Here is a 12,000-nt window from a genome sequence, read left to right as displayed (position 1 = left end):
TCCCTCTATCATGAGACAAGAGGTGGTTCCTGCACAGCCAACAGTTTGCTATGGGTCAATCAAAAGTGTAAGTAAAGCACTGGGTAGGGTGGGGGTTGGGGGAGGTGTGGAGCTACAAGTACTGGTAATAACCTTAGCCTCTGCATGGAGGGGGACCCCATTCCCGTGTGCTATTAATAAATCAAAATAAATTTTTATTTGATTAATAACAAGGGTTGCCGTCAGGCAGCTTGCTCTTACCGGTTTCTCTGCTGAAGCAATATTAAATACTCATCATGTTTCTCATCAAAGTCTGTCACCATGTCCTTACTGTAACCCTGAAAAGAAGAAACAGAGTTTGGTGAGAACAAAATGCAGGAACACCTTCACTGAAGCAAGGCGCTGTACACAGCCTGCAGGAGCCAGCTGAGCTGGGAGGCCAACCTTGACGAAGGGCCGGTTCCCCTTGGTATATCACTCTGGCGACCCAGAGCTCCAGGGATTGTGTGGAAGCCCAGCGGGTCTCAAGCTTACACAGCTTTACCAATCTATGAAAGAAGGTTGGTTCCCCAGCCTCCTTACTGTCTCCTCATGCCTTATGAAGTCCAGGGCTCTGATAAGAGTTGGCATCTTCCAGAATATCCACAGCTACATAGTGAGATGCTGTCTCAAAAAACAAATAGCCAAAAACTAACCACCCAACCAAAATTAATAAACAAACAAACCTTGGCATCTCAGATTTTTCTGAACTACTCAGCCATCTCAGTCATCACCACCAGATCACCCCAACCTGGCTGATGAAAAGGGACCTCCAGTTTTCATTTCAAGAGCAATCCCCAATGATCTCACACACACACACACACACACACACACACACACACACACACACACACACACACACACACACACACTGCCACAGAGCCTTGGCTTGGAAGCACAATCATCATACACCTTGCCTAGCCACAGGGAAGAACAAGGCAGGTCAGCCTTGGAACTTTGCTGATACTCTGGGGAAGGAGCTGTTCTTCCCTTTCAGGGCTCAGGTTTGGAAAAGCCTTAGAATAACGGTGGCAAAGATAGCAAAGTCAAGTGATGGGGAGAGATTCCCAACACTCTCTTCAGTCCCTGGATTCATCCTGACCTTGACTTGCAGCAATTTTCCTGCCTCAGACTATGGAGTGCTGGGACTAAAGGCATGCACCAAGCTGGAGAGATGGCTCAGTTGTTAAAAGCACTGGCTGCTTTGTCCAGAGGTCCTGAGTTCAATTCCCAGCAACCACAAGGCTCACAACCATCTGTAATTGGATCAGATACTTTGTCTGTCATGCAAATAGAGTACTCATATCCATAAAGGCATGCACGTCATGCTTGGATCCTCTGTACCTTTTCAATTTAAAGTATTTCCAGCGTATACCAGGCTTGCTGGGGTGTAACCCTGGGTGAGCAAAGGAGCACCTGTGCATTTGCTTCTTTCTCCATGCTTCCTGCAGGCCTGGCCAGGGGCACTCAGTTTCCTCTATCCTCCCAGCCTCTTCCTTGACATCCACAGCCCTAGGACCCCTTCCTGCAGAGCTCTCTGCCTGGGCCTTCTCTAACCAACTTTCCTCCTCTAGCTTCAGCTATGGATGTTAAACATCTGTTTGGTTCCCTCTCGATCTTCCCTTCTCCCTCCAGTTGCCAGGCAATGGGGCCTTTGGGATGGGGAATACTGACAGCTATTCTCAGACCAGTGCTAATGGCTTAATCCCCCTTTCTCTACCCATGTCCTACAAACCCCAGGTTGTGGCCATCTGCTGACCTCTTCCCTTGTCAGCCACACTTTCCCTTTTACCCAGCAAGCCTTACTTCTTGCAACTTTCTGCTGGTGTGTACACACGTCACCCTGGGACTGTGAGATTCTGTCTCAGGAGGAAGGGTAGGCCCCATGGGCATCCCTAACCAGTTCCCAGCTGATGCCTGTGAACTACATTTAAACAAGCAAGACCCTGTACTAGGTATGCTCTGCCATTAAGCCACATCTCCAGCCCCTCAAACCTCTGAGTGTCACTGGACTTCATGCTAGCTAACCCAGCTGCCCAGCCAGTGAGCAATAACAACAAAGAGTGACATTGTGAAATTAGAAGACACTTTAAAAACTGGTAGAACTCACTGGATTCCTGAACTGCCTAAAGAGGTTCCTGTGTCTCTTGGACTGAGTCTGGCACCTCCCAGCATGCTGGAAAGTACAGGAGAGACCTCGGCACCAGGAGAGATCCTTGTAGCATCCCGACTCTGGGGAGGAGTTAGTACACCCAGCCTTCTTTTTTGATGTTTGTAGCAGTTCTTGAGGTAGTTGTTATTGCCCTACTTAAGAGACAAGAAAATCCATGCTGTCCCTATTCCCAAACACCACCAACTCCATAGCAATTTACATAACCATTCTGAAATATTAAAGTGATCAGCAATACATTATGGTATTGAATGAAACATTCCAGGGGCTGGAAGAAGTGGGCTATCTGGGTGGCCTTGGTCTATGTCTCTCGAGTGGCATCTGCCTCTTGGTGAGTGGGAACCAATACATTCTGCAAAGGGTCTGAGTGCATCACGGCACACACACACACACACACACACACACACACACACACACACACACACACACATCTCTTTGAAGAGACACACAATCATTATAAAATGTACAAGTGCAGCAGCACAGGGGACCAGAAATGCCTCAGAGGATGTGGCCAGGCCTTGGTTGTTAGAGGATTTTCAAAGCCCCACTCCTCTCACATAACCTCTAATCCACCAGCTCCAGGCTCAAACAACAACACAGTGGACCCCTGAAGCCAGAGCGGTGCCAGACCTAATTTACAGAACACTTTGAGTATCCTGTCTCCTAGCCTCATTGGTGGAGTTTCTGCTCTATCATTTGGGTAGCTTTTATTTTTATTTTTATTAATAAAAGACAGTACATGGTGCCCTTCTCTTCTTCTTTCTTTCTTTCCCTCCCTCCCTCCCTCCCTCCCTCCATCCCTCCCTCCCTCCCTCCTTCTCTCCCTCCCTTTCTTTTTGTGGGGTGGGATCTTGCTTTATAGCCAAGAATGACCTGGAACTTGCTCTGAGACTCAGACTGGCTTTGAACTTGCCATCCTTTTACCTCTGCCCCTGATAGCTGGCATTCCAGGCATGTGTCACCATGCCCAGCTACACTCCTGTCTTTATTCAAGACAGTTTGAACTGTGTAAATATTAACTTGTCTAGAGTTCTAGACAGTATGGCAGAAGAGCTAATGGTTTTCCAAAGTCCTCACGTTTTTGATGATGCTAGTAACCAAGCCTAGGGCCTCACATATGCTAGGCAAGTACACAGTATTAAGATATACCCTGCAGCTTATGATCCCATGTTCTTAATGCTCATATGCCCACAAGAAGGGTGACTACATGTACCTTAAAGTAAAACTCTTCTTCACAACCCACCCAGATCCAATGTCTCCGTGTCCCTGGAGATTCTGTCATGTTCTAGTGTTGAGTGCTGACTCCTCCGTTCATTTTAGCTGAATGTCAAAATTCTAAGCCTGTTTCAACCACATTTGCTAACCCATCTGATGGACTCTTTCCCTCAAAAATCCTCTATACCCAATTTGCCTATACTGCAAACAGAAGCAGAACAATGAAGACCTAAAGCAGCAGCTGAGGCTGCCCCCTAGAGGTGAAACAAAACAACAAAAAGCAAATGTTTTTTTCCTCCCCAAGGCAACTAAATAAAGGGAGACCCTGGGGTAGTGTTTGACTATTTCAGGCTACCATTCCCTCCTGGCTATGCGCCACAACTACCTGATAAACAGATCTGGAGATTTCATATGTGGCTTCAGGGTTTATAGTCCCCATGCAGATCTGAAATCTAGGCTTTCCCCCTGGACTCTATGCCTCAGAATACTGGATTTTATGGGGGGGAGGAGTACCCTCCCTGTAGCCATCTGAGGAATCCTTTTCAACCCACATCTGATAGAAAAAAATCACATTTATTTCTTTTTATTCTCAGAAAAATTCTCTTGTAAAATTGTTCCATGGATTATAAATTACCTTCTAGTCTGGTGAAGACAGAGGACTTAAAAACCTTCAGTGAGTTTACTTTAAAAGGAAGCTTCTACAAGAGCTGTAAGTGGAAAATATAAGCACCCCATAAACAGCAGGCAACCACAGGTGTAAATACAGACCTGCTTAAACAGGAACTGTGCCTGAGGACCCTCTAGGCAGGACTCCCTCATTCATACCTCACACACCCCACACCCCAGGCAGGGAGGGGTAGCTCTCATTAACAAATCCATGCATCCTTCACTATTTCTCAAGAACCTACTTCGGTCTGGTGTGCATCTAAGGTATTGGGATGGAACAGCAGTAGCTGGAGCTCACAGTTCAGGGGCGAGGGGGGGGGTGGGAGCCAGTGAGCAGGAGCACTGGCAGGCACTGTTTCTGCCAGTGGCTCAAGAAGGCCTTTGTGGAAGCTAGAAAGACGGCTCAGTAGTTAAGATGCTATTCTGTCTTCCAGTGTACTCAAGTTCAGCTCTCAGCACCCATATTAGGCAGTTCAGAACCACTGGGGAATCCAATGCCCTCTTCTGGTCTCGAAGGGCATTGCACTTGTGCGGATAACCCCCTCACACAGACATATATTAATTGGCACCTCATAAAACTGCAAAGCTTCTGTAAGGCAAAGGACACTGTCATTAGGACAAAACGGCAACCAACAGATTGGGAAAAGAACTTTACCAATCCTATATCTGATAGAGGGTTAATATCCAATATAATATCCAATATATACAAAGAATCCAAGAAATTTAGACTCCAGAGAATCAAATAACCCTATTAAAAATGGGGTACAGAGCTAAACAAAGAATTCTCAGCCGAGGAATATCGAATGACCGAGAAGCATCTAAAGAAATGTTCAAAATCCTTAGTCATCAGGGAGATGCAAATCAAAACAACCCTGAGATTCCACTGCACACCAGTCAGAATGGCTAAGATCAAAAACTCAGGTGACAGCAGATGCTGGCCAGGATGTGGAGAAAGAGGAACATTCCTCCACTGTTGGTGGGAGTGTAAGCTGGTGCAACCATTCTGGAAATCAGTCTGGAGGTTCCTCAGAAAATAGGACATTACACTACCTGAGGACCCAGCTATACCACTCCTGGACACATACCCAAAAGATGTTTCAACATACAACAAAGACACATGCTTCACTAAGTTCATAGCTGCCTTATTTATAAAAGCCAGAAGCTGGAAAGAACCCAGATGTCCTTCAACAGAGGAATGGATACAGAAAATGTGGTACATCTACACAATGGAGTACTACTCAGCTATCAAAAACAAAGACTTCATGAAATTCTTAGGCTAATGGATGGAACTAGAAAATATCATCCTGAGGGAGGCAACCCAGACACAGAAAAACACACATGGTATGCACTCGCTGATAAGTGGATATTAGCCCAAAGCTCGGAATACCCAAGATATAATTTACAGACTACATGAAGCTCAAGAAGAAGGAAGACCAAAGTGTGGAGGCTTCAGTCCTTCTTAGAAGAGGGAACAAAACACTCACAAGAAGAAATACGGAGACAAAATGTGGAGAAGAGACTGAAGGAAAGGCCATTCAGAGACTGCCCCCCCTCCAGGGATCCATCCTATATTTGTCACCAAATCCAGACACTACTGCAGATGCCAAGAAGTGCATGCTGATGGGAGCCTGATATAGCTGTCACCTGAGAGGCTCAGCCAGAGCCTGACAAATACAGAGGCGAATGCTCGAAGCCAACCACTGGACTGAGAACTGGGTCCCTAATGGGGGAGTTAGAGAAAGGACTGAAGGAGCTAAAGGGATTTGCAACCCCATAGGAAGAACAACAATATCAACCAACCAGACACCCCAGAGCTCCCAGGGACTAAACCACCAACCAAAGAGGACACATGGAGCAACTGATGGCTCCAGTCGCATATGCAGCAGAGGATGGCCTTGTCTGGCATCAATGGGAGGAGAGGCCCTTGGTCCTGTTAAGGCTCGATGCCCCAGTGTAGTGGAATGACAGAGCGGGGAGGAAGGAGGAAGAGGGTGGGGGAGCACCCTCAAAGAAGCAGGGAGGAGGGGATGGGATAGGGGGTTTCCAGAGGGGAAACTGGGAAAGGGAATAACATTTGACATGTAAATAAAGAAAATATACAATAAAAGAAAAAACTTAAAATATTTCTTGAAAATGAAGACCTCTTTAATGAGATGATCTATAAGTCACAGAGTTGATCTTGAAGGTATGTGGACTAGGTGGTGGGAGGCAGCAGGTGGCCAGATCAGACAAAGTCAGACTCAGGTCCCAAGGCAGCTCATAAGGAAGCCCATGGTTTTATGCTGAGGTGGTCAAGAAGCTGGAGGGAGGGGACTCAGGCATGCACTGTACACAGACTTTGACTGACAAGGAAGGAATACTATGTTTGCATCCTGCCCTACAATACTGTGAGAATGGCTTTTACAGTTCACCTACTGGAGCTTTGTAGTCCTGCTGGAATGGTCTCTGGACCTGAGAGAGAGAAAAAAATGACCAAGGTGGCAGTGTCCCTCTGTAGCCTCCAATCTTAGGCTCCACCTGCCTACTTTACACCCCAACCCTTTCCCAGGTAAAGGACTCTATCCAAAGACAGTTCTGATCACTCCTCACCCAGCAGGCATGGCTGCTTGAGCTGGTGTTATCCTGGAGCCACCACCAGACCTCAAAAGCAGGGAGAAATGGGGGGGGGCACATTCCGATTAATCCTACCACTGTTCCCAGTGCTTTTCCTATAGCCAGGCATCAAGCTACAAGATAGAAACAGAGATAAATGTCAGCAATGTGCTGTCAGTAGTCTCCATGGGCCTCATCTCTGTCTTCCTACTACATCCCATGAGTCACATGTGGCTTGTTTTCAGGGAAGTCTATTCTCCAGACTGCTACCCTTGCTGCCTCCCCTACCTTGAATGCCTTCTGCAGGGAGTGTGAGCTTACTTGACCAAGTACTTCTTCTAGGCTGTTCCCTATGACCCCAGTCTTATGCCCCACCCCACCCCCTCCTTTGAGGCTGGTGATTCTCACTGTAAACATCTGCTCATTTGCCTATGGTCTCACCTAAAGAAAGGATGCTCAGCCCCAAAGGCAGAGACACTACTCACAGGTTCCTCACTCTATCTCTCAGGGCTGCTGGTTCCTAGCACATACAAGGAGGTGACAGAGTGTTTGTGGAAAGGAAGGAAGAAGAAGGAAAAGAAGGAAGATTGAAATCCCCATCTCCAAAAAACTAAGAGGTGGAAAAAGAACGATTGGTCTCATGCCATGTGGTAGACAACAGAAAAGGTGTCTGTGCCATGCAGTAGTAAGTAGGGTGCAGAGCATGGCATTGCCTATGGTGGCTGGGTGGGCTTCCCACAACACGGAGGCCAAAAGGAGCTCACTGGGTGAGGACAGTGGGGTGGACAGCCATATGGGCAGAGCAGTGCATGTGAAAGAAAGCATAATGTGAAGGGACCTGGAGTCCATCTTGGAGCAGGGACTATGGTCAGAACGTGCTGTCTGACCACAGACACAGTGACATGGAGGCATGTCTGGTACCTGGTACACCCAATGCCAGGTGCCAACATCTCTCTCGTCTAGGGGCAAGCACCAGGATCGAGGGACCCACACTGAATTTATGCTCATAAGTTCCCTAGTACACTGGCACCTAAATCCCAGCTCTTCATTGAACACTTGTGTTCAACGTTCTGTTCTCTAGTATATGGACACATAAATCCCAGATACTCTGAAACCTGAGCTTTAGTCCAGCCTGGGAAATATAGCAAGACCTTATCTCAAAACACCAAAAAGGGCTAGTCAAGAAATTCAGCTTGCCATTTGGGAGTCCTGGGCTTGAGCCCCAGAAGCACAAAAAATACTCCAAAAAAGCCGGACAGCACCAGCTTTCATAATACCTATCTAAGAATATAGATGTGGCAGGTCATTCCTTACCCTCTTCCCCCCATACCCCCACCCCCAACCTTCCTGTCCCTTGCCAGGATATGGCCCTTCCTTTATGGAGCTGATTGTCTGTCAGGGAAGATAGGTTTTTAAACAAGCTACTCTCCACATACACACACCATTGCATGCATCAGTGCATACTGATACCACATGTGACTTGGAAAGGAAATGTGACTATTATGGGGATCCGAGGAGCTTCCTGATGGTGTGAGCTGTGTCTGAGCAGGATAGTCAGCATGTGCAGAGAGGAGGCTCTTTAGAAAGCAGATGCTCAGATCAAGACCACAGGTGAGCAAGAGCAGCAAGAATAGAAAAACCAGGGCTTCCAAGGGCCTGCCACCGTGGGGACAAAGATGCAGAGCATGGCACAGGACCACAAGAAGTACAAGGACACAGCAAGGACAACTGCCCTTAAAACCAACCAAACAGGAAGCCATGAGGTGTTTGCTTGAGTAGAGGGCAGGAGTGTCGGGAAGCACTGAGGGGGTTGGGCTGTGCTGTGCTCACATAGGTGTTAGAGGCCTGGAGTGGGTGGAAGGGATTTGTCTGACCAAGGCCTAGGAACAGGAGTAGGAGGGAATATTATCAAATTTGGGGGTCTAGGGTAATTCATGATTCCTCCTTGACCTTGGGCTGCAACAGCAGATCTGAGACTTATATCAAAGGCTGCCCTCCAGAGCATTTCATGGATAATCCTGATTTAGCCAGGATTTCCCACAATGACCCAGATTAAAACTGTCCACTCCCAAGTCCCCAAAACGCAATTAATTTTTTTAGACCATGGTCTCCGATCTTTAATCTGAAATATGGTTGTCATGTGGGTGTGTATCACAAAGCTGCCAGTTCCTGGATTTGATATCTGAGGGGCCAGGCTGAGAAGTCAGGACTCCATGTTGTGAGCCTGGTTAAGGATGATAGCAAACTAACAAGAAGAAGCTGGACACGCACACAGAGGAGGATGGGAGGACACGCACACAGAGGAGGATGGGAGGACACGCACAGAGGAGGATGGGAGGACACGCACACAGAGGAGGATGGGAGGACACGCACACAGAGGAGGATGGGAGGACACGCACAGAGGAGGATGGCTGGACACGCACACAGAGGAGGATGGGAGACACGCACACAGAGGAGGATGGGAGGACACGCACAGAGGAGGATGGGAGGACACGCACACAGAGGAGGATGGGAGGACACGCACACAGAGGAGGATGGGAGGACACGCACAGAGGAGGATGGCTGGACACGCACAGAGGCAGAGGAGGATGGCTGGCGGGCTTGTTGTTTATATTAGTTACATGCATGCGTCCCTGTGTAGGTATGCATATGTGAATGGAAGGACCCGAAGAAGTCAGAGGCATTCAGTCCCCTGGAGCTGGTGTTACAGGAGGGAAGGAAGGAACTGGGAGAGAGTCCAAAAATGGCAGTCATCTCCAGAGGTGAATCATCCTCCACCTTAGGATTTTGTTTTGTCTTGAAACAGGGTACCACAATGCAGCCTTAGCTGGCCTGGAGCTCTCTGTATAGACCAGACTGGACTTGAACTTAGAGACCCATCTGCCTCTGCCTCACAGGTGGTGGGTGTCAGATGTACACACGACCATGTGCAGCAGTCACTACCTTCGTTTTTTGAAGCATGGTCTCTCCCTGAAGATGGACTCCCCATTTCAGCTAGACTGACTGGTAAGCAAGTCCTGGGGATCCTCTTAGCTCTGTACCCTCAGCACTGGGCTTATATAGAAGCACACCATGCCTGACTGTTCTTTGGGTGCTTGGGATTCAAACTCTGTTCTCACATTTGCACTTTTCCCACTAAGTCATCTTCCCAGTCTTACATTTTTCAAAGTAACTTTACTTTCCATGCAGGAAGCAGCTGGGCAGACTATCTCAGGGAAGGCAGCTGGGGTAGGATTGGGTCTGCTTCCCAGAGAGAGACTGCCATCACACCTTCAGATCAGGCAGCTTGGCTAGTGACAATCACAGCCTGAGGCTGTGCACCAATCCTTGAAAGTGTTGTTGTTACAGTGGCAAGCATAGAATGGTATCGGTAGCAGAAGGCAGGATGTGGAACATCAGCAGGGAAGAAGGGAGCCTGTGACAGGGTAGTTGGCCTCCTCTAATCAAAATAGCGCTTTTACAATGTTGCTCCTGGCATGCTGTCAAAGGGGTGCCTTCAAGCTGTAGAAGTAGTCTAGGAATGGCAGAAGCTGGCAGGAAAAAAGTCAGGCTTGCAGACTGCTCTGTTTTCAAAATGAAAGGAAGGGCTCAAGAGTCTTTCTGGCCCCCAAGGTAGTGTTTAACCAACCAAGGAACGTATTCTTAAGGGTGAGAGTAGCCCACCACCTTTATGGGCTCTGGGCCCCTAGGAACAAGACTTTTTCATAAGAGCCTGCTCTCAACCAGATCTGAGCGAGTCCACTGCTGCACTGTACCCCTGCCAGATCACACAGGCACTCTGAGAAAAGAGATAGAATCCAATGAAATAGGAAAGACAGAACACTGTATATTCACTGTCACCTGGGACTGGGCCTTTCTAGTCCCTAGAACCCATCTGAAAGGGACTCATAGGGGTCCTAGGAAAAGGTACAGAAAGCTGGTTCAAATATCCCAATGTCCTCCAGTGGGGATAGCTAAACCCTCTGCAATACATTTGTCCCCATTAGTCCTCTTTGTTTGTTTGATTGATTGATTGATTGATTGATTGACTTTTTGAGACACATTTTCACTCTGTGGCCCAGGATGGCCTAGAACTCTCTATGTAGCCGAGGCTAGCCTTGAACTTCTACTTAGCTTCTCAAATTATAGGTATGTCACCATGCCCAGTTTTGTTTTGCTTTAGATGAAAATTATTTGTGTTTTTTTTAAATCAGCATATATTTGAACCTTTACAACAGGTTAAAAAGACATGAGCCAATAGCTACTCAAGATAGACAATGCTATAAACTGAGCCAAAACCACCACAAATGCTACACATATTTTGTGGGCCATTCAGCCAAGCACACACGCAAAGAAAGGTACAGAAGAATGCACGCCAGGTTTCAGTGGCAATTGTTACTCCAAGAGAGGTTAGGGGAAAATGGAAAAAAGAATTAGCATTTCAGCCTGGTTAACAGTAACTTTTTATCTATAAGCAAGCTAGTTTTGAGTGTTATTTAAATAACAAGTCAAATCACCTTCTCTCCTCCAAAACAGACAATCAAATAATAAGTGAATAGGATCGTGGCTCTTCAGTTCTAGATAGCCTCCAGAGAATCACTGCTGCTCCCTCTGCAGTGAGATGATGGAGATGCCTGCAGTCTGCTGTGGGCCACCTTTCTAGCATTCCCCTGAAACTTTTCACACCTTTATCTGACTTGCCAGACCTTCTTTTCATCCCATTCTTTCCCATTCACCCTATCCAACATAACAGCTACCAGCCCCTTCCCAGTACCCTCCACTGCTGCCCCCAAACAGCCATCAGCTTGCTGGGGCTCCACAGTGGCTCACCTGGATCCCCTGCTCTAGCCCATGCTGCTCCCTCTACAGATCTTTTGTTTCCCAGAGATCCCAGTGGCTTATCACTTCCTCTAAGCTCAACAGGAACTTCCTCAAGTCCTGACCTAACAACTCTCACACTCTGTGCTGCCTCAACCTCAGCCCAGTTGTTTTTCTGATGTTCTTCGTATTTCATTTATTGCTCAGAGTCTGTCTCTAACCACAATGGCACATATTAAAGGTGAAGGAATAAACAGATGAATGATGACAGAGTCTTCACCATCAAGCCGTTCACCCTGTGTGCTATGTGTTCCTTCTCACAGGGGACTGCTTGTGGCCCCTGTGATCTTGCTTGCAGTTGACACTGATTCTGTTCCTCTTCTCCCCGTTTCTGCCAACTAAAGCTGCTTCAGTGCGATTCTTCCCGAAGCCCCTGTCTTACAGACTGAAGTCTTTCTTCCCTGGACCCTGAGCCTTTCTCCACCATTGCATGGTTAGGAAAGCCTAGGGCTCTGTGCTGGGTGAAGGATTTGCCAAGGGTT

At 47.5% G+C, this 12,000-nt stretch overlaps 1 protein-coding gene across 13 annotated transcripts in view; it reads right to left on the bottom strand.

The window, feature by feature from the left end:
• The window catches only part of Katnip (katanin interacting protein), a 166,341-nt gene that overhangs the window by 117,997 nt on the left and 36,344 nt on the right, over positions 1-12,000 (bottom strand). For all 13 annotated transcript variants that reach the window (XR_015630535.1, XM_087571703.1, XM_087571723.1 and 10 more), the window contains 1 exon segment: positions 241-317. Coding sequence is in view for 8 of the 13 variants with exons in the window: in XM_087571703.1 (XP_087427829.1) it covers positions 241-317 (77 nt within the window). In the remaining 5 variants the exon portion in view is untranslated.

This window comes from Rattus norvegicus, chromosome 1 (assembly GCF_021556685.1).
Source record: "Rattus norvegicus strain SHRSP/BbbUtx chromosome 1, alternate assembly SHRSP_T2T, whole genome shotgun sequence".
NCBI lineage: Eukaryota > Metazoa > Chordata > Mammalia > Rodentia > Muridae > Rattus > Rattus norvegicus.
Note: the sequence above shows the minus strand (reverse complement) of the source record. Positions and strands in the feature narration are given on the sequence as shown.